A 23,048-nucleotide genomic window follows, 5' to 3' on the forward strand; every position below is an offset into this window, starting at 1 on the left:
GCTGGGAGAAAATATTTGCAAAGCATATGTCTGATAAAGAAGTTGTATCCAGAATATGTAAATACATCTCAAACAACCCAATTAAAAAATGGTCAAAAAATTTGAACAAATATTTCATCAAAGACAAATGGAAAATAAACCTATGAAAAGATGCAGAATCATTCATCATGGACAAATTAAAACCACAACGAGATGCCACTATTAGGAGAATGGCTAAAATCTGAAAAACAAAAAACCAAAGCGCCCTATGATTGATGATACGGTGTGGCGGTGAGGATGCAGTGCCACTGGAACGCTCACTCCTCGCTGGCAGAACCAAAGAACCGTACAGCTGCTTGGACAAACAAGTTGGCATTCATTATAAAGTAAAGCATACATTTACCATGTGGCCCAGCAATCCCACCCTTAGGTATTTACCCAAATGAAAAGAAAATTTATGTTTACAGAAAACCCTCCATGCAAATGTTTATAACAACTTTAGTCATAATACCCCCAAATTGGAAACAACCCAAGTGTCTGAACTGGTGAAAGGATAAACAACCTCTGGCACATCCATATACAAGCAAATACTACTCGGCAATAAAAAAGGAAAGCGCTCTTGTTGCAGGCAAACTCACGGGTGAAGTTCAAAATCATCACGCTGAGTGAAAGAAGCCAGATCCCAATGACCAGATGCTGCTGGAGTCCATTGATATGACATTCTACGAAAGACAAACTATACGGACAGAAGACAGATCATATGGAAAAAGACGGGGGGGGGGGGGGGGCGGGGGGCAGTGTTAGTGGCTGCCTGCAAAGGGCACGATGGAAGTTTTAGGGGACGACGCTGTTCTATGCCTTGGATTACACAATGCTTCTCATATGTTCAAACTCATAGAGCTGTTCACCAAAAGGGGGGAGTTTTACTGTATGTAAATTACACCTCCAAAAAAGTGAAAAAAAAAAAGAGAAAACAGAAAAAAAAGCATTGTAGAATACCAGCAGTAAGAAGAATCATTTCTTATAGCCATTTCCTTAGATAAAAGGTTGTGACTAGTAAATGGATTTCCATTTGGCCAACATTTAAAGAGCTCACCTTCTGGTGACTGATTTCTGATTCTTCGTGGAGATTTTTTAAACAAAAATTTGTTTTGGGGGATCTAGGCAAGTATATATCTGCACACACATAGTCACCCAAACATTTGAAATTCTCCTACTCGTAAGTGGTACAAATAATTTTTAAAAAGTACACAACCTTTTTAATTCTAAAATGGGCCTATTCTGAGCAAACTGGGATACTGCTGATAGAGAGCTAAAGAGAGGGGCAAGTTTGTTTCATAAGACCAGAGAATTCCCAGGGTGTAAAGGAAGCTGCAGGGGCCCGCCCTGTGCGACACCACGTGTGGCCAGGGTGGACTGCTAAGTCCTGCACAGTTGTCAGATCCTGGCTCCAGGGCTGGGGGGCAGCCGTGGCCCCAGCCCCCAGCTCAACCGCACATCTGCACGTGCCCCCCCGGGGCCAGATGGCTGGGGGGTGGGCCAGATGCCCAGCACACAGGCCCCTGGGCGTGTCCAGAGTCTCTTCCTTCTTTCATTCCCTCTGAACCAGGCAACGCTCCACAGGCCACAACAGGAGAAATGCTGAGTTGTTTTCTTTAGAGTAGAATCTCCCAGAATAAAATGCTAAGTGCCTGACTACGGAAAGGCTCAAGTTCTCCCACATCAATGAGAGCAGGGGGCCCCAACCTGGGCTTTGCAACAAAACTGGCTGCAGAGATTTAAAAAAACAACAACTGATTCTCAGAGATTCAAACTTGGGGGTCTGGGGGCCGGTGGTCCAGGAGCCAGCCAGATGTCTGTATTTTTCACAAACTCCCCAGATATTCTCCATGCCCGGAAGGGTTTGGGCTTGGGCACGTGGCAGAGCTGGAATTCCACCCTGCAGGGAAGGGCAGCGAGTGAAGGTCAAGTGTGTCGTGCTGCGGCAAATGGAGTGACCAGTGCCCCACGCCCAAAGGAGGGGTTAGGCTGCGGAGGCCTGGACCCAGGGACCTTGCACGGTGCCAACACTGGGCAGAGCATGCCCTGGGGGACTTGATTGTCACCCGCGGACAGCTGGAGGGGTGGCCCAGGGTCCCTGGTCAGCAGCCGTGCCCTGCCTCTGTCCACGGAGCCCTCAGAGCTAGCTCACCCCAGAAGCCACCTCCTCCCAGCGAAGGCTGGGGGCCAAACCAGCAGCTCTTCCACTCTCCTGCTTTCCTATGAATTTCCTAAAAAATAACTTGCTGTCAGTTAGCCCATCTGAGGGAATTCGAGATGCGGGAATCACATATGACACGGGTTAAAAGGAATTGCCCTGGGGTGCAGATCAGTGTCCTGGGGGCCGTGGCCTAAAACCCCAGGCACCAGGGTGGCAGTAGGGCACCCGGGGCCCTTCTGGGGAGACTGCGGGGTGGACAGCCCAGCTCCTACTGAAAAACCCAAGTCCACTGACGGGGTGTCCAGCTCCTCCGAAAGACCCCGATCTGCAGAGCTCAACTGTTCTGGGGGAGCTGGGATCAGGAGGCCTCCAGCCTGGTGGCCAAGAGGGGCCCACAGCTGTGTCCCTTGACTCTTGAACTCGGGGGGCACCCACTGTGTTTACACTCCCCTAGGGCAGCCAAGCCCCCTGTGCCTGGGGGAGAACGGGTTTCCTCCCCCTTAAGACAGAGGACTTAACTGACAAAAGAGCTGTTCTTACCTAATAGAAAAAGCCTTGGGTGCCTTTTAAAATTGTTTTGTCAGTAAGCATAGGTAATTTCTTTCTTTTTTTTCCCCAAATTCTACTCAATTTATTCATTTTTTAAAAAATATTACATTCAAAAAATATGAGGTCCCCATTCACCCCCACCGCCCCCACCCCACCACTCCCCCCACAGCAACACTCTCCCCCATCATCATGACACATCCATTGTGTCTGGTGAGTACATCTCTGGGCATCGCTGCACCCCATGGCCTGTGGTCCACACCATAGCCCACACTCCCCCACGTTCCATCCAGTGGGCCATGGGAGGACATAGAATGTCCGGCAATTGTCCCTGCAGCACCACTCAGGACATCTCCAAGTCCCGAAAATGCCTCCACATCTCATCTCCTCCTCCCATTCCCCGCACCCAGCAGCCACCATGGCCACTTTTTCCACACCAATGCCACATTTTCTCAATTATTAACCACAATAGTTCATGAATAGGATATCATTAAGTTCACTCTAATCCTTACCGTATTCCTCCTTCCTGTGGACCTTGGCTTTGTTGTGTCCATTCCACATCTATGTCAAGAGGGGGCTTAGTTTCCACATGGATACTGGATGCAATCCTCCTGCTTTCAGTTGTAGGCACTCTAGGCTCCAAGCATAGGTAATTTCAATGCTGCAAGCACTTGAGTCTCTTTTTTTAGGGGGGGGACAGTTCTCGTGGTCTTAAATAGCAGATAAGCATCTTTCCACAAACAAGTCAGTACTTTAATGTTTTCAAATAGTCATTAAGTGAAGGGGCTACTTTGGAAAGCAAGATAGAACAAAGCTTTTTCTATTGAAGGTAGTGACCTATTTGGATCAATTTAAGGTAAAGTAATTCTTTGTCTGTATGCTGTTATCTGTTATTACTTTACTGCTTTTAATAAGTTCAGGCCTTGGGGTGTAATTAAAATACTCATCGGGATGAGCCTTTTAACTGGCAACCTTTGGACTCATTCAGTGTCAAACTTCTTTACCAGGAAACGATAGCAGGGGCCATTTCTGAGGATTCAGTTGCTCCAGAGAGGAATATTTCTGCAGTCCTCCATTGTGGAGCATTCTAGAGTTTCTTGCTGTACTTTTTGTCTCAACAGCAGAGTGATCATCTTGTTTAGTACTATATCTGCGTTGCACAGAAAATAGGACTTAAGACTTCTTTTGCAGTCCTAAATTGTGTATAATATAAAAAAGCCAGTGCAGCGAGTGGTGTAGCTCAGTGGTTGAGCACCTGCTTCGCATATATGAGGTTCCAGGTTCAATCCCTGGTACCTCCTTAAGAAAACATATTTTAAAAAAAGCCATTGCACTACAGAGATCATGTCCATAATCAGAATCATCTTGGAAACAATACAAAAGCTACGATGCTCGTCGTAAACTAGGCGCTTAAGATTTGTGTGATCTGAGGCACAATTAAAAATCAACTGCAGTAAAAGGACGGGGAACTGCTGAAAGAGTCGATCACCTAAGCCAAATGCTCTAAGGCTTTAAGGGAACATATTATAGTATAAATAACACTGCCTCTTAATGACAGATAGTCACAAAGCACACCTGCTCAGGGGCTACTAAGATTATCAAGGAATTATCAGAAAAAATAAAACATTTATCCTGGGGAAAATATCTGGAAAATAAGAAATCCTTGCCATTGTCAAAAGGTAGGTTGTGAAAGTTTATAATTTAAACTTCAGTTTCACAAGGACTAACCCCCCCACACCCCTCCCCTCCTTTGTAGTAGGGAACTGTTTCAGTGACTAATCTCAGACAGAAGCAGGCTGTTAACTGCCTGGTCTTAGGTTTGTTTAGAAAGCATCCTTTATATACTAAAAATGTTGTGAACACTGTTGTAATATAAACACCCTGTCTGCCCCCATCACCACCCCCAAACCAAAGTCGTTAAATTGCACAAGAGGTGTACATTCCAGCATTATTTACTGCTAGATCCAAAACTATTTTAAGCTACCGTGCTCTGCAGGCAGAGCTCGCCAAAGCTCCCCAAAGGCCCCTTTTCTTACTTAGCAGCTTCCGGTGTCAGCGATCCGTCTGTCACTAGCAAAGAGAAAGCACTTTGCATTTACCTTTGAGTATGGTTCAAAATTACAGGAATTGCCAAGAGGTTGCTGCTGAATGTTCAAAAAGAAAGAAACGACTGCCCTCTAGCGGGAACTCCTGTCGCGGTGTCTACGGCCCGAATCGCAGCTCTGGTCATTTCAGGAGCTCCGGGGTGTCACCGTCTCACACCCAGGCAGTGTGGCCACAGAAACACCCGTGTCGACCATCCGAGTTTCTGCTCTGTATAATTTCTCATCTGGGTATTTTACATTAAAAAAACACTTCAATGACTTACTGAAGTCTGTTTATGAGGGGGTTTTGATGATGTTTGGAAACCAACTGGGTTTATGTTTCAAACATGTTTCTTATATTATCAGGTTTTTTTAAAAACCCTACTGGGGCTGGACTGTAAATATCACATTTCTGCGCATTAAAAAAAAAAAAATTTTTTTTTGAGGTACCAGGGGCCAGAGATTGAGCTCCAGACCTTGTATGTGGGAAGCCGGCACTCAACCACAGCCACATCGGCTCCCCTGAATTGTTTTTTTTTGTTTGTTTTGCTTGTTGTTTGTCTTTGTTTCCTCAGGTACCGGGACCTGAACCTGGGACCTCCCATGTGGGAAGCAGGTGCTCAGCCGTCTGAGCCATACCCACTCCTGCATTTTCAATTCTAAAACATTCAAAATTAAGGCCATGCCTGCCGTTTAAGGCTGGCAAACATTCAGACCTACTTTCTACAGAGGCAGTCCTAAAGTCAACTTTCATTTGCCAGTGAAGAAAGAAAAATCCTCTCAGCTTTGATGCAGAGAAGACATTTTAAGGATGGTCGTTCATATATAACACAGACAGCAACTTTAAGGTATGCCATTTTATTGAGGTATGCCAAACATCTTGAACAACAGTTAAAAAAGAAAAAGGAACGTCACAAAAATTCAACTAGTCACAATGACAGCATTGTGGGCGTGGGCTCGGGTTCTCTACAGGGTATAGGATTTAAGTCTTACCATATGAATGTTACTAATTTGCTGGCATGAAGAGAATATAACGCCTTCCTGCTCGGGAATCACATCCAAATGCTAACCTCCCATAGGGGCTTATGGATTTGGGCTATTTATAACAACAGATCAGAATTTCAAGAATTTGAAGTTAAGATCTATCGATGATTTTAAAATATGGGGGGAAGTTCACAGCAAAAGTAGCTGTTTAGCTAAGAAAAACAGAGAAACCTGGCTCACTGTAAAGACAGGGACTAAATTCATTTAAGTGCTGAAGAGGCATTTCACATTCTACTAGTGGGCGGAAAGAATCTTCTCCATCGGTGGAAGAGAAATACTCATTAATTATAGGACATTACAAAAAAGTGCAAACTCTTCCCACGTATACATTTTCATTATCAATGTTTATGTTTCTTCTTACTCTGCCAATTATTTTTTTAAAATATAAACAAAATAGTTTTAGCAAAACGAAAGGACTATGAACTGACATACTAATAAGCAATAATAGACTCTAACCGGGGGGTTTCGTATCAGCCAAAGAACATAATTAAGAGAGGATACAAACTGTAAAAATGAACTTTGCTCATAAAGCAAAGTAAAACAGATTTCATTATTTTCTAGCCTAATCTAGAGTTTTTCCATTTCTTAGTTTTTTAAATAACAGTAATATCTTTTTGGCCGAATTTAGAACTGATTAAAATCATTACAGTAGTTTTAAATTTTATGGAAAATTCATTTGTATAAAAAGGATATAAAATTTGCCTTCTATACTTAAAAATCATAAAAGTATTTGAAATATCATGAAAGTGCAATTCAACATAAAATTTTCCAGCTCTGACTGTTTGCTTATGTACTCAATAGTGGGACTGGGTTACTACTGGAATAATTATCATCCAAAATCACGACTCGTTCCTTGTGAGCCATCGCGCCAATACTAAGTGAATTCATACGTTTGAGGGGCTAATCCCTCGATTCAGGAGTTAGGCCTTTTAAAAAATACCTGCAGTACCTAGCCCAACAGATGTAACCCATTCGAGGTGCTACTTCAAACTCTGGGAAAACTGGGACTTTCCATTGTCACGAAGTTAATTATTTGAAACAAGGCGCGGAGAGCTTCGAACCTGCTGTAGGAGCTAAGTCCTGCCAGGACGATGCCCCCGCCATCACTTTTCCATCATGCGGAGGATCAGTTCACAGGCCGCGCCTGCCTCCGGGTCTTCGCTTCCGCCCGTGGGCCCTCCGAGGTCGTCGGGAGCAACGTCACCCGCGAACTGTCCTCCCCTCACAGCGGGAACCTCTGCAGCCAGCACCTGCTCGGCAGCAGCTCCTTGGGAAAAAGGGACCAGGTGAGCAAACTTTAAAAAGCCAAGAAATGAGAACTGATAGACGAGGCAACGATGTTTTGGGGATAGTGGCTTAATTTGAAGCATGGCAGCAAGCACCTTAGAAAACCACTGTTTGGGGGAAGCGGACTTGGCCCAGTGGTTAGGGCATCCGTCTACCACATGGGAGGTCCGCAGTTCAAACCCCGGGCCTCCTTGACCCGTGTGGAGCTGGCCCATGGGCAGTGCTGATGCACGCAAGGAGTGCCCTGCCACGCAGGGAGTGCCCTGCCACGCAGGGTGTCCCTGCGTAGGGGAGCCCCACGCACAAGGAGTGCGACCCGTAAGGAGAGCCGCCCAGCCTGTCCAGGAGTGGTGTCGCGCACACGGAGAGCTGACACAGCAAGATGACGCAACAAAAAGAAACACAGATTCCCGGTGCCGCTGGTAAGGATGGAAGCAGTCACAGAACACAGCGCATGGACACAGCAGACAATGGGGTGGGAGGGGGGTTGGGGAGGAAGGGGAGAGAAAGAAATAAAAAATAAATCTTAAAAAAAAAAAAAAGGAAAAGAAAACCACTGTTTGACTTACAGCCCAGGACGCACACTCTGATTGCAGCTACCTGCTGCATGAGGCTGCTTCATCTCTGACTCCCTGACATTTGGGTGCAAGATCATTCTGTTTTGGGGGCCGTCCTGTGCATTGCAGGATGTTTCACAGCAGCCCTGGACTCTACCCACTGGATGCCAGTAGCACTTCTGCTCCCCCAAACTGTGACAATCAAAAATGTCCCCAGACAGTGGCAAATGGCTCCTGGCAGCCGCGGCTGGAAGGCGAAGGCAGCTGCTGGAGGCCCACACAGGGCCGAGCTGCTCCCCCGGGGCTTGCTGCGGGGCTCATGGAATGCCACCCCCACAGGGAACAGCCGGCGGCTTGCGGGCATCTGTCCATTCAGAAATCAACACATGCTGAGCAATTCCTGCGGGTCAGAGGCCCCTCTGACAACCCCGCCCACCCCCAGCAGCTGATAAACAAGGCAGCGCAACTCACACTTAGGAAGCCTAAAAACATACCACCGTAGACGTGAGCGTAGTGAAGCCTCTACCCTTTTCCAATCACTTCCCAGGGCAAAGAGCCCGCTGTGAAGAATGCAACTACTGCCCTCAACGGCTGCACGGATAAACGCACGTGGTGTATGCATGCAGCGGACTGTTACTCGGCCGTAAAAGGGATGAGGCTCCGATGCGTGCTACAGCACGGATGCACCTTGAAAACACTTTTGCTGAGTGCAAGTGGTCAGGTGTACAAGGTCACACAAATGATGGATTTATAGAAAATGTCCAGAATGGTTAAATCCCCAGAGATGGAGAGGAGCCTGGTGGTTGCCAGCGCTGGTGGGGAGAGGAGACGGGGGGCACTGCTGATGGGACAGGCTTTTCTATTGGGGTGATGAAAATGTTTTGAAACAAACAGGGGTGCTGGTTGCACAACACTGAATGCACTAAAGGCCCTGAACTGCTCACTTTCAATTGGTTAATTTTGTGTTATGTGAATTTCACCTCAATTTAAAAAGGAATAATTACTTCCTGTTAGTACAAAGTTGAAGATTTTTTCTGCTTGTGTTTTCCTTAAGTATTTTAGGGGGAAAGGCAGTAAGGCTCAATTATTATGCATTAAGTAAACATTGAGACTCACCAAGCCAGTGTCATCAGACAGCAGCAGAGAACGGGCTAGGGCACACGTGCTGGCTCACAAGCAAAGCAAATGAACAAACAGACAATTATCTGGATAATGGAGGTGAAAAGAGTCCAGAAATGCAAATGGGGGTGTATTTGTCACTGATGTCAGCCAGGATACTTGTCCCAATTCATACTTTGCTCTGGATAAAGGAGTTGGTCAGCTAACATAGGGGGGGAAGTTTGGAAAGGTCTAATCTTAGCGTTGTCCTGTTTAAGCCTGTGACCACATTCGTTTCGGCTCCTCTGGAAGGGGAAGGTTGGATGCAGCCAGCATTTCCAGTGCCCTCATTCAGGAGCGATGTCTAAATGATGCTCTGTTTTGGCAGATCCCAAGTAAAAGGAGCAGAAGATGGGAACGGACGCCCACCTTTCTCTCCCGGCGTCCTTCTGTGGGCTGTGACGGTGGTGTGTGGAAGCAGAGCGCTGTTTGTTCCAGAACTTTCCCATCACCCCAAAAGAAAACCCTGTCCCCATCAGCAGTGCCCCCACGTGACACGCATTTGCTTGGCGGAGTCGTCACGGGTCACGGGCCGCCCTCCCGCAGCCGGGATGGGGCACCCTGGAAGCCGTCGAACCCCCGTCCCTAACTCTTCTCCAGAGCAGAAGCGTCACCCGCTGGACGTGACGTTTCAAAACCCAAGATGGCGCTGGGGCAGGCGGGCAGGGCTCGGCTCTCCCAAAGAGGAGATGGAGAAAGGGCCAAAGCTGCCGAGGGACCTGCTTTGGGGTCAGCAGACAGGACAATGGTTCACAGCTCCCAGGAGGGCAAGGGACAGAGGGACGAAGAAGCCGAAATCACCAGTGTGCGTTCCCACGCCCCCGCAAGGGCCAGAAGGCTCCCTCCACCCCAAGGTGAAGCTGCGGTAAACCGCGGCTCACTGCCGCCCACTGAGAGGACCGCAGCCGTCCTCCTCCCTGTCAGCTGTTGCAGGGCAAAGGGGAGGGGAGTCGGGGGCTTCTCTGCAGTGAACTTGGCAGCAGGGCCTGCTGGGATCTTGGCTCTGGCCAGACCAGAACACAGGGAAGCGGAGATGGCAGGAAACACCTCCGTGGACAGGGTGCCGGCGAGCGCCATCCGCTGGCCAGTCTGGGGATTGCATGGAGAAAAGCCGCTTTTACGTCTCGTAACTGGAACTCCCGGGAGAAAATCTGCACCCCATTACTGAGCCCCTGGCCCGATTTTGATAACTTAAGCTGGGCAATTGTAAAGACTTAGAATAAGTTGAATCATATGTCAATGAAGAACTGTGAGGGAAAAAAAATAGGCAAATGAGAGAAATTGGCCATGAGAGTAAAGTCACCACATATTCAGGTGGCCTAGACATTGGCAAAAAATTAAAAGCCAGACTAGGAAACAGGAAGAGAACAAACCAAATACCCTAAAGAGATACAGGATTTAAGACAACTCATCAGTGATAACTACACAAAACCCACTACATCCCAGATAATTTGGATTTTCTATTAAAGACGACTCTTATCCTGATAGAAAGTTGCCAAGGCTCTCACGGGCTTTCAAGAGGAGGTGCGGCTCGGAGGGGCCCTCGGGTGCCTGAAGAGCCGGAAGTCACACGTTTTTACAGGTTTAGAGCCCTGCCATCTGGCCACAGCACCTCTTTCCACTGTGGTTAAAGGATCATGAACTGAATTTCACTAGTTTGCCTTTTCCAACAAAAATCTGTGCTCATTGTTCACACGTTTATTCAACCAGCGGGCAATGAAGGAAGAACTGCTGACGCCCGGCTCGGCGTGAGGGGCTGGGACGAGGTGGCTGGACCAGGAGTGAACAGTGCAGGTGGGAAACGGGCATTTGTTACCGACAAAGAAATCGGAGACCACGAGAGAGGCTGCGCTCCACCGGGAGGCGCCGGCCTAGGAGCGGATGTAGGGCGGTGAGTGGGGCTGAGGTCTCAGGGAGCAGTGGAGGCGCAGGAAGGACCTAGGAATTCCAGACCAAGAGGCCAGCCTGGCCGAGGACCCAGAGGGGCCAGTGTGGCTGGAGCGCTGGAGGAGACGCTGGAGTGCCAGGGGATGAGGAGCCTCAGCCTGGGACGCCGGGCGAGGGGCCGTGGGGCACGCAGGAGAGCCCCGTCCAGCTGCTGGAGAGGCCCGGCCACCTGGGGAGGCTGTGGACTTGCTGGACCGTGTCCAGGCCCAGGGAATGGGAGCAGAAACAGGGACGACATGGGGATGGCAGGAAGAGAAGCCAAAGGCTGGCGATGGGGACAGGGCGGAGGCGGTCCTGGTCACAGGCCAGGGACCTCACAGAGTGCACCTGCACGAGCTGGTCTGTGGGAGAGAACCCGGGAGATGACGGGGTGGTAAGTTCAGCGTCCAGCGGACCGAGTTTGAGCAGCCAAAGAGAGATGCCCCCAGGAGGCTGAAGGTTCGCACCTGGTCATCAGCACGAGGCTGGGCTGGAGGCCCCAACCTGACGCACGGCAGTCCCTAAAGAGAGGACAAGGGCGTGGTGCAGGTGTGCTCAGCCCAGGTGTGGCCTGGGCCCAGGTGTGCCCCAGGGGTGGGTGCGGGTGTGGTTATGATCCTAGGTGTGGCGTGGGCACAGGTGTGGGTGGCACTGTGGGCTCAGGTGTGGGCTTGGGGGTCAGCTGTGGCCAGCAGGCGGCTGCAGGGGGCGGGAGGGAGGTGCTGACGGTGGCGGATGATGCTGCGGGAGAAGGCGGGAGCAGCTCAAGGCAGCGCGAGCCCAGGAGGCCGGTGGTGGAGGAGGCAGTTGGGGAGCTGGGAGGCCGGGGCCGGGGAGGGCAGTGGGTGCCACGTCATGGCCTCTGGGGAGCCGGCAGGAGGGCGGCGGTGTGGCGGGGGGCGAGCAGGAGACGAGGGAGAGGAGCTGGAGGAGCCGGGGTCGGGCCAAGCTCTTCCCGTGAGATGCTCAAGGATCTGCAAAGAGGGTGGAAGGGCAGACTTGGGGGAGAGGGAAGGCGGGGGGAGCCCTGTGGGGGGGGGGCGCAGGACCTCGGGCAGAGGGGCCCTCACAAGCCCTTCTTCCAGAACAGAGTTAAAAATCGCATCTTGGGACCACGTCAGTGTAAGGCACAGACAAGCCAGGCGTCACGCCGACTGCTGCGACACGCACTTGTCTTCTACTCGCCCCCGAGCACGGGGTGTCCGGCTCTCCCCTGGGAGACTGGGGACGCTAGCAAATGGCGTCCATCCCCTGCATGTGAGGAGGGAGGCCAGGCCTCGGCCCAGGGGCCGGCGGGAGAGGGGTGGCGCTGGGCCGGCCGCAGGCGCAGGGTTGGCACGAGGAAGCTGGGTGCCCGCGCAGGCCGCCCCGCCCGCGCCTCGGCTCTCGACGCCCAGCCCGGGAGGCCGGTGGCCACCACGTCCAGCTGCGGCGAGGCCAAGGAGGGGCCCGTGTGCAGACGAGCACGCGGCAGGTCACGAGTGCGCAGTGGTAAATGTCACCTTGCGGAGGAGAGAGGAAGGTGCTTTGGGTGAGGGGAGGGCGGTTCTGGAGAGTTCTGAGCTGGCGGCTGTGCACCGACCAGGGCCTCCCGTCCTGCCAGCCTGCCCACAGCCTGCTGTGTCCCCCGGAGCCACGTTCCCGTCCTGCCCTTGACGGTGTCCTGATAGGGGAGACCTGGACACAGACTGACCACAGAGGGACACCAGAGAAGTCCACGTGACGCCGGAGCAGAGGCCAGTGCCCACAGGTTGCTGGCACCCACCAGAGGTGAGGAGAATGTCTGGCCTCCAGAACCTTCCTGCTGCTTTGAGCCACCTGATTTGGAGAACTCTGTCACCCAGATGACTAAGGCAGCCTGCCGTGTGGGCAGGGACGAGAAGAGAGCAGGCTGGAGGCTCCTGCGGGCTCGTGGCTTTGCCAGCAGAAGAGGCGCGGCAGACGAGGAGGTGTTTGGCGCGCTGACAGCGTTACCAAAGGGGACACAAACCCACCACCAAGAGGAAGGCGAGGCACTGGAGGACGCCCGTCAAACCTGAATTTCAGATAAGCAAGGAATCATTTTTAGTATAAGTATGGCCCAAAGAGGGCATACTTACACCAAACAAGTATTTGTTGTTTATCTGAGATGCAGCTATATGCAGGCAGCCTCTAGTTTACCAGCAGCTCTGAAAGAAGGAAAGGGCCATTGGCTTTGCATGAGAAGATGCACAAGTCAGGGAAGGAGGAAGGAATAAACACATAGGGTCATGCTGAAGAACGAGCGTGACATGCCCAGGAGCTCTCGCTGTGAGGCTGGCTGGCTGCCAGCTGCGCTCTCTAACTCTGGGCCGCTCGTACACAAGGACGGAGAACGTGAAGAGGCACCTGCGCAAGGCAGAGGCCTGCCCCGCCAGGGCAGAACGATTCTCAGCACAGTGGAGCTGCCCATCTTTGTGCCCACCCGGGAACTCGCTTCTCCCCAAGGCCAGAGGATGGGGAGGTGGGCCCCGCCCTGCCCACCAGGCAGGGGAAGGCTCCGCCGAGAGGACCAGCAGGGGTGCTGGAGCGCAGTGAGTGTGCGCTCATCATCAGCCTTGCTGACGTGTCCTGCAGGCCGTGCATGCGCGCGCGTGTGTGTGTGTAACTGAGTGGGCCTCTGCCCTGCCCACACTCTGCCCGCAGAGTCGGGCGCAGCAGTGAGCTGGGCCTCGGGCCAGCTGCCATCGCGGGTTGGCACCAAGCCACCCCAGGAACATCCACGACCGGAAAATCCCATCAGGTTAGAAGGTGATTCAGGTACTCGAGAAGGTGGTAAGGCAGCCCACTCGATGGGAGAAAAGAGTTGGAAACCACAGCTCCGATAAGGGTTTGATTTCCATTCTATATAAAGAGATCGTGCAACTCACAATAAAAGAGCAAGCAGTCCAATTAAATGATGGGCAAAAGACCTACACATTTCTCCAGAGAGGAAACACATGTGGCCAAAAAGCATATGAAAGATGTTCCATATTGCTAGCAATTAGGGAAATGCAAATCAAAATGACAATGAGATATCATTTCACACCGCAGACAGTGGCCATTATTTAGAAAAACAGAAACCAGTAAGTGCTAGAGAGACTGTGGAGATATAAGAACACTGCTTCACTGTTGGTGGGAGGGTAAGATGGTGCAGCCTCTGTGGAAGACAGTTTGGTAGTTCCTCAGGAAGCTAAATATAGAACTGCCATATGATCCAGCATTTGCTTTACTAGGAATATATACAGAAGAACTGAAAAACTGTAATGCGAACAGACATTTGCACACTGATGCTCATAGTGGTGTTATTCACAATTCCCCAAAGATGGAAACAACCCAAGCGTCCATCAACCAACGAATGCATAAACAAAATGTGGTATAGAGGAAATGGCTGTGCCTCAAGCAGCTGGGCTCCCGTCTACCATATGGGAGGCCCTGGGTTCACATCCCGGGGCCTCCTTGTGAAGGCAGGCTCGCCTGCACGCTGCGGAGAGCCGCCGGCCTGGGCACTGTGGAGTGCCACCTGGCCCGCAGGCACCACGGAGAGCTGATTCAGCAAGGTGACACAACAAAAAGGGAGACAAAGCAAAAACACAGACGAGCACGCAGCAAACAGACACAGAGAGCAGACAGCAAGCAAGCTGCAAGGGGTGGGAATAAATAAAAAATATAGACAGAAGAATGCACAGCAAATGGACGCAGAGAGCAGACAGCACGCAAAAAGCTGCAAGGGGGGGAGGATGAAAAAAATGTGAAAAAAATGTATATACATATGGTGGAATACTATGCTGCAGTAAGAAGAAATGAAATTGGGACATATATGATAACATGGATGATTCTTGAAGACATTATGCTAATTGAAGTAAGCCAGACACAAAAGGACAAATATTGCATGGTCTCAACTAATATGAACTAAATATGAAGATTAAGCACATGGAGTTAAAGCCTTGAGATAAGAGGAGGGCTGTGAAGGAGTACTGATGCTTAATGTATGTAGAAGTTTTAATTAACTTGACTGTAAAAGTGTGGAAGTAGATTTGATGGTAATTCATTACGGTGAGTAGCAGCTGGTTTACAAATGGGAATGTGGCTGAAAAGGGTAGTCTAGGGATGTAAATGTCAAATGAAAGCAAGCTAGAGAATAATTTAGGGACTGAATAACAGTGAACCAAGAGGTGGATGAGAATTGTGGTTAATAGCACAAATACAAAAATGTCCTTCTGTGAACTACAACGGATATACGTCACTTTTTCAGGGTGATGGGAATGTGGAGAAGCATGGAAAAATACAATTAATGTAACTTATGGACTACTGTTAGCAACACTGTAATATTCTTGCATCAATGCCAAAGATGTACTATGCTAACAATAGGGGGATATGGAAAAAAGATGCCAAATGTATGTTATAGACCAGAGTTCATGGTAATAGTCTGATGGTATTATCTCATAATTGTAACAAATGCTCCACAATGGTGTGGTGTTGGTGAAGGGTGCTGCATGGGAATTCTACACATGCCTTATTGTTTTGTGAGTTTATGACTTCTGTAATAAAATTACATTAAAAAAAAAAAAAAGATAATTCATGTGAGTGGTGGTACCGTCTTCCTGCCCAGCTCTCAGGGTCGTCGCTCTCCTCTCCGTTCTTCTTCCCGAGGCAGCAGGCTTTTCCTGCCCCGCATCACACTTCTCTGAATGTCTGCTCACGTTATTCTGTTGCAGAAATGACACAAAGAATGCACAAAGTCAGCGTCACCAGAGGGATGCATTTAAGAACTCATGGTTAGAGGAACAGGCTCTGGGAAAAGAGGGGCCGCATGGACTTCATAGTATCTCGCACAAAAAGCTGGCCTTGACTTAGAGGCAACCCCTTCTGTTGTGTTTAGGTCTAGCCATGAACTAGCTTGTTTTGAGTATTTTCCATAATAGAAGTCAAAGAGAAAACACAATTTATTTTTCTAGAATGCTTCTACTCTCTGAAGTGAGGTTTGATGTTAGACCAGAAGTTCCACTTGCGTCAATTTTATGGAAACTGAATAATATACCGCAGAGCTTTTACAGCCTCAACCAGCTTTCCTACTGTGCATGGAGCTCTTGGAGGGAAGTTATGACAATTGTACGCAACATGCAGAACGAAAAGGAAGCCAAAGACTTCCCAGTTAGGCTGACAGTGGTTTTGTCTTATATACAAATAAGCACTTAGGATAGTTTAAAACAAGTCCGACTATTTTCACTATTTGAAAAGTTCCCATGTAAAACTGAATACTGGTGACACGGCCGTGCATTTGCTGATTGTGTAAAACACCCTGTCTAATGGTTCTGGCACAGAGCTTGGGATTCTCCTGGTTTATGGGTGGAAGAAAGAAGGATCCGTATGTAAGCGGAGGAGGGCATCACAGGTGACTTAAACTTTTTCCATTTTGTGTTTTTCTATAGTTTATACCAAGGGTTGACAAACTATGGACTGAACGCCAAGTCTGGCTTGCCAAGGACTTTTGTGAGGTCGATTTTATTGGAACAGAGTCATCCGTTCACTTAAGAAGTGCCCGAGGCTGCTTTTTCGTGACCACAGCGGAGCCCATAGTCGTGGCAGAGGGGGTGCCCACAGAGTTGTGGCTCTCTGGCCCTTTACAGAAAAGTTTGCCAGCGCCTGGTTTATACCATGATTATCTAGAAACAAAGTCTTTTGGGGTCAAGGGATCCCTTTAAGAGTATGACAAAGCAATGGTTCCTTTCCCAGTGAAGCACGCACACGCCACGTGCCTACAACTTCATGAAGTTCACGGCTAGGAATTCCTGACGTCAGTTTTGTATTAACAACAAAGCAAAACAAACACATAAACAACCCCCATCCAGCCTGACAGCAGCAAGTGGATTAAGATTTCAAGTAAATCAACATTACATTTAGGCTATTTGTGACTAAGAGGGCCAAGTAATAAGACAAACTTCTGAGTCAGAAAACTGTTCAAGGAAGGAGAACCCCACCTTCTCCCTCTATGACAGATTAAGTCCAGAGCAGGGTCCTGACTGGGGTGGGGTGGGGGGTGGGGGGGGTCTTGTGACAGTCTGGACTGGAGATCAACTGCAGGTATTGTGAAAAAAAAACTAAAATTTGTGAACAATTCATTTAAAAAATTTATGCACAGACTTTTTAAGAGCAGTTTTAGGTTTACAGAAAACCTGAGCAGGGTCAAGAGGTCCGCTATACACCCTCGCCCTGCACACACAATTTCTCACACTATGAACTTCTCCCATTAGTGTGGTACATTTGTTACAAAGGATGAACCAATATCGATCTATTATTATTAACTAAAGTCCATCACTTACATTAGGGCTCACTCTGGGGCTGTCAGTTCTACAGGTTTTGACAAATGCATAATAGCACATGTCCACACTGTAGAAATCTCCTGCTGCCCTAAAACCCCTGTGCTCCATCTTATCTTCCTAACCCACCCCCAGCCCTGGCAATCCCAATCACTTCACTGTCTCTCTATAGTTTTGCCTTTTCGAAAATTGGAATCGTAGAACATGTAGCTTTTTCAGACTGGCTTCACTTAGCATAAAGTACTTAAGGTTCCTATGTGTCTTTCCTGTGGCTTGATAGCTCATTTATTTTTATTGTTGATAGTCCACTCTGTGGCTGCACCGCAGTTTGTTTATCCACTTGTCTACTGGAGGACATCTCGGTTGCTTCCAGTTTGGAGCAATTATGAATAAAGCTGCCATAAACAATTGAGGACAGGTTTTTCTGTGGACTTAAATTGTCACCTCATTTTGGTAAATTTCAAGAATGTGATTACTGGATCATAGAGTAAGAATATGTTTGGCTTTGAAGAAACTTCCAAACTGTCCTCCAAAGTGGCTGTACCGTTTTGCATTCCCACCAACAGTGAATGAGCATTCCCCTGGCTCCCGGTCCTCGCTGGCGATTTCAGCCATTCTAATAGGTGCTCAGTGGGAGCCTACACTGTTGTTTAAATTTGCAGTTCCCTAATGGCATAGGATGCTGAGCGCCATTTCCTCTGATCTGTAGATGTCATCTGTATTTCTCCTTTGGTGAGGTGTTTGTTCAGATCTTTTGCCCAATTTCAATTGGGTTGTTGTCTTGTTATTGAGTTTTAAGAGTTTTTGTATATTTTGGATATAAGTTCTTTATCAGACATGTATTTTGCAAATATTTTCTCCCAGACTGTGGCTTGTTTTACCATTCTGTTTTTCGCAGAGCAGAAATTTTCCATTTTATCAAGGTCCAACTTAATGCATTCCTGTGTGGACGGTCTTTTGGTGTTGTATCTAAAAAGTGCTCGTCAACCCCAGGGCCACCTTGCTTCTCTTTTCTCGAAGGTGAATAATTTTGTATTTTACATGTAGGTCCAGTATTCATTTTGTATTAATTTTTGTGAAAAGTGTAAGGTCTGTATCTAGGTTCATTTTTTTTTTTTTTTTTTGGCATGTGGATGTTGAGTTGTTGTAGCACTATTTGTTGTGCTGTCCTTTCTCCAGTGGATTGCCTTCTATTCTTTGCCAAAAATCACCTGATTTTTTTGTGGGTCTATTTCTGGACTTTCTGTGCTGTTCCACTGTCTGTGTGTCTATTCTGTCACCAATACCATGCTGTCTTGATCACTGCAGCTTTATAGTTACATCTTGACAGCTGGGCAGTGTCAGTCCTCTGACTTTGTTCTTCTCTCCAGTATTATGTTGGCTATTTTGGATCTTTTGCCTTTTCATATAAACTTTAGAATAAATTTGTCAATGTCCACAAAGTAACTTGGTGGGATTTTGACTGGGATTGCGTTCCATCTATAGATCAACTTGAGAAGAACCGACATCTTAGTAATATTGCATCTTTCTATCCATGAACACAGAATTTCTCTCCATTTATTTAGGTCTCCTTTGGTTACTTTCATGAGAATTTTGAAGTTTTTTCTCATATAGATATTAAGTGTATTTTGTTAGATTTATAAGTTATTTCACTTTTTGTGTGTGCTAATGTAAATGGTGCTCTGTTTTTTAAATTTCAAATTCCAATTGTTCACTGATGGCATATAGGAAACCAATTAACTTATATATAGTAAACTTGTATCTTGAAACCTTGCTGTAATTTTTATTAATTCCAGGTTTTTGGTTGCTTTTTTGGGGGGTTCTTAATAGACAATCATGACATTTCTGAAAAGAGACAGTTGTGTTTCTTCCTTCCCAACCGTGTACATTTTCTTATTTCCTATTCTTGTCTTATTGCAGTAGGTAGGGCTTCTAGTACGATGTTGAATAGGAGTAGTAAGAGGGGACATCTGTAACTTTTTCCTGATTTTGGGGGGAAGGCATCTAGTTAAAAAGTAAATTGGATTCAAGTATCCAGATTTACTTTCTTTTTTTTAAAAAAAGCTTTATTGAGATATAATTCACATACCATATAGTTCATTCATTTAAACTGCACAATCCAGTGGATTTTAGTAAATTCACAAAGTTGTGCAGCTATCACCACAATCAATTTTAGAAAATTTTCAACACCCCCGAAAAAATTCCATACCCGTTAACGTCATTCACCATCTCATCCCCCTCCAGTTTCTGGCAACTAACCCACTTTCTGTCTACTGATTTGCCTCCTTTGGCTATTTCATACGAATGGAATCATACACCAGGTGGCCTTTTGTGTGTGGTTCTTTCACTTAGCATATTGTTTTGAAGGATCATTCCTGTTGCAGCATGAATCAGCATACCATTCCTTTTTATGGCTAGAACACATTTTGTTTATTGCTTGTTGATGGGCATTTGGATAGAATCCACTTTTGACTATTATGAATAGTACTGCTAGGAACATTCGTGTACAGTTTTTTTGCGTGTCGACATATGTTGTTCACTTCTCTTGGGCCTATATCTAGGAGTGAAATTGTCATATGACAACTCTGTGTTTAACTCTTTTAAGAGATGTTTAACTCTTTAAAGCAGCTGCAGCATTCTATGTCCCAACGCAGGAGAGTTCCCATTTCCCCATCCTGGACAACACTTGTTATTGTTTTTTTATTATTATATCCAAGGGTGTGAAATGGGATCCCATTGTGGTTTTGATTTGCATTTCCTCAATGAATAATGATGCTAAGCATCTTTCCATGTGTTTTATTGGCCACTTGTATATCTTCTTTGGAGAAATGTCTTTTTGGATCCTTAGCCCACTCTTAGAATTGGGTTATTTGCCTTTTTACAATTGAGTTGTAAGAGCTCCTTGTACATTCTATTTATAATAAAAGTTCCAATATGCTTTCTTGGATGGAAGAAAAAAATTTCAAAACTTCTGATTTTAGGTTCTGAGGTACTCTACAAGATGGGCTTTTCTGTGCTTTCTGGTTTTTCACCCTGCAGGTCCTTTACAATATTAACTCCACATTAACAATACTATTTTTGCAGTGTTGCCATCATTTTTATTTGAAATTTATTTGAACAGCATTCTTTACTGTTCCGGAACTATCCCAATATGTAGGAAAACACAAAGCAACTATTTTCTGTTAAGAGAAAGGATAAGGTTTTTCCCCATAAAAATAGCCAACTTTCAGATCATTCAAAATTTCTATAAAGTTGAGCTGAGGCATATATTTCCAGTGATCTAGCTGACCAAATGTGGTGGTTTGAAAATGTTCACAGGGAGCGGATGTAGCTCAGCGGCTGAGTGCCTGCTTCCCTGTACGAGGTTCTGGGTTCAATCTCCAGTACCGCCTAAAAACAAAACAAAAACAAAAAACCACAACTCTCATTGGGGAGCAGATGGAACTCAGCGGCTGAGCGCCTGCTTCCCATGTACGAGGTCCGGGTTCGATCCCCAGTCCCTCCAAAAAAAAAAAGTTCCCAAACGCCCTGATACTCTTCCCTACAAGCAGGATTTCATTCCCTGCGCCTTGCGTGTGGGCCGACAGTGACTCATTTCCAGTGAACAGAAGTTAGGGTACGTCACTTTCAAGACTAGGTTACAAAAGGCACGGCGACTTTTTCCTTGCACGCTCAACCCCTCCTCACCCCTCAGACTGATTGCCCTGGGGGACGACGCCACCGTGTTGTGAGGGCACTCAAGCAGCCCTGTGGAGAGGGCCAGGTGGCAGGGCGCCATCTTGGAGGCGGATCCCCGGCCCAGTCGAGCCTTCGGGAGGCGGCAGCCCCCACCCACAAGGCCGGGGATGACCACAGCCTCATGAGAGACCCGGGCAGACCCCCCAGGTAAGCAACTCTCAAACCCCTGACCCACAGAAACTTTGAGAGAAAGAGATGTTTGTTATTTAAAGCCCCTAAGTCTTGAGGTAATTCATAATACAGCAACAGATATCCAATCTACCACCTAAAAAGAATAAAATTAAAGTGCAGTCTATTTCTAAGCCTAGAACCAAGAGCACTAGTCTAAGAACATCTAAGCAACATTTTGAAAATCGTAAAGTAGCCTAAACCGAATTCTCAGCAACCATTTTAAATATTACACTAAAAGAGGGTTCACTGCACGTGGGTTTTTAGGGAGTTGGAGAACTCTCCGGAAGTATTTACAAGATTGTGTGTGCAGTACTGTCCTTTTTTGAGGGAAGAGGGAACCACACTTTCCTGAGATGCTTCAGGAGTTCTGTGCCCCTCCAAAATCAATGAGCACTTCTAAGGTTTGACAGATGCTGCCTTCTGTCCTGGCAGGTTTCACAATCAGGTTTAAACGTTCCTGGGGTGGAATCTTTCCAGGGAGGATTTAGTATGACTTAGGTAAGCTCACCCAGTGGGAAAAGCCTTTGCCACATGTGGGGCGTTTGTAAACAGCCGGGATGAAATTTGTATCATGGTATTTCTTGAAGTGAACATTTAGAAGTTGCTTCTGCCGGAAACATTTACTGCAGGAGAGGCAGGCAAACGGCTTCTCTCCAGTGTGGGTACGTACGTGAACTGTCATATGGCGTGCCTAGGAGGCAAGGGAAGAGAACAGCTTATCTAATTACAGGATTATTTGACTCTTAGACCTTAGTTATTGCATAAGATATTTTCTCCTTCCCAGTGATGAGCGAACTACGAATGATGAGCGTACTCCAAACACATTCTCGAGAAAGTACCACTAAATCTCTCTGAGTACGGCCTTCTACAAGACAAACTCAGAGTCCTTGCCATCAGGGTACAAAGTTCTTAAAATTAATTTCCTGCCAGTTCTTCAGTTCTATGGGGGGTGCGGCAGCAGAGTTTGGGGAGTGAAATGGTAATTATTTCCCCCTCCAAAACAGGTCCCTACTTCTGTATAGTTAGTTGTAGTTACCTGAGTTTACAAAGGGCAAGCAGAATCTGCAGACTTAAAAATCTAATATTAGAGTTTCAGTTCAGAGGACATTTGGGTTGGAAGTATGTAAAGGGTCCACACATTTTTTTCTCCTACCTTCCAACAGTGTTTTAACCACTCTTATATTTGAGTAAGAAGCACAAAGGTGAAAATACTAGCTCTTGGCAAAGAAGTTACCAAAAATTGGAACTAAGATTTATAGTGAGTAGATAATTTGGGGAATTTTGAAAACAAAACAGAGTCAAGCGGAGGTACAAATTTTTTTTATTGAAAACACTACGATTATTTGGATTAAGCACACGGCCACACCTGCGCTACGTCAGTCACCTCCCGGTTCGTCTTTCCTCACGCGGCCGCACACCACCTGCCTCGCGCTCCTTGCATCCCCTCGACTGCCCACGCGAGAACCACCTGCTCCCCCAGAGCTGCTGAGCACGCCCGAACGCCCAGGCTCGCCGCGCAGGGCCTGCTGCGCCCCCCCAGCCACGCCGCCCCGCGCCGGCGGCCCTCCTCTCCACGGCTCAGCCACTGCCAGGAGGCTCTTCTAGCTCATTTCATCAAATGTGACCCCGGGGCCTCAGAAAACGCCAGTGCTTGAAATCTGCTAGGAAACTTCTCTCTTTTACTTAAAGCATTTACTATTTACATCACTTCAAAACACAGTATTGATTTCCACCTTCTGTAACCAGTGACAGAATGGTCACACAGTGCTTCAGAGCGGCAGTTTTGGAACTTCTGATCTCAGGACCTCGTTACACACTTAAAAATTACTGAGGATTCCAAAGGGCTTTTCTTTATGCGGGTGATTGTGATGAATAACTACCATTTTAGCAATTAAAACCAGTGAATTAAAAAAGTATTTATTCATTTAAAAAGAATAACCAGTCAACTACATAAATAACATGTCACTGTAAAAATCTATTTTTTAAAACAAAATAGGGAGACAATTGGCATTTTTTCTCCTGTCCCCTTCCCCATCCCCGT

At 47.2% G+C, this 23,048-nt stretch overlaps 1 protein-coding gene across 1 annotated transcript in view; it reads right to left on the reverse strand.

Annotated features, from left to right (window-relative positions):
- Nucleotides 1-5,660: 5,660 nt before the first annotated feature.
- Nucleotides 5,661-23,048, reverse strand: part of CTCFL (CCCTC-binding factor like) — a 33,369-nt gene continuing 15,981 nt past the window's right edge. Inside the window, exons 8-10 of the mRNA XM_004468026.3 lie at nucleotides 21,516-21,698; nucleotides 15,376-15,487; nucleotides 5,661-7,120 (exon numbers count right to left, since the gene is read on the reverse strand). Coding sequence (XP_004468083.1) covers nucleotides 6,957-7,120; nucleotides 15,376-15,487; nucleotides 21,516-21,698 — 459 coding nt within the window. The 3' untranslated portion in view covers nucleotides 5,661-6,956. The remainder of the gene's footprint in view (nucleotides 7,121-15,375; nucleotides 15,488-21,515; nucleotides 21,699-23,048) is intronic.

This window comes from Dasypus novemcinctus, chromosome 24 (assembly GCF_030445035.2).
Source record: "Dasypus novemcinctus isolate mDasNov1 chromosome 24, mDasNov1.1.hap2, whole genome shotgun sequence".
Taxonomy (NCBI): Eukaryota; Metazoa; Chordata; class Mammalia; order Cingulata; family Dasypodidae; genus Dasypus; species Dasypus novemcinctus.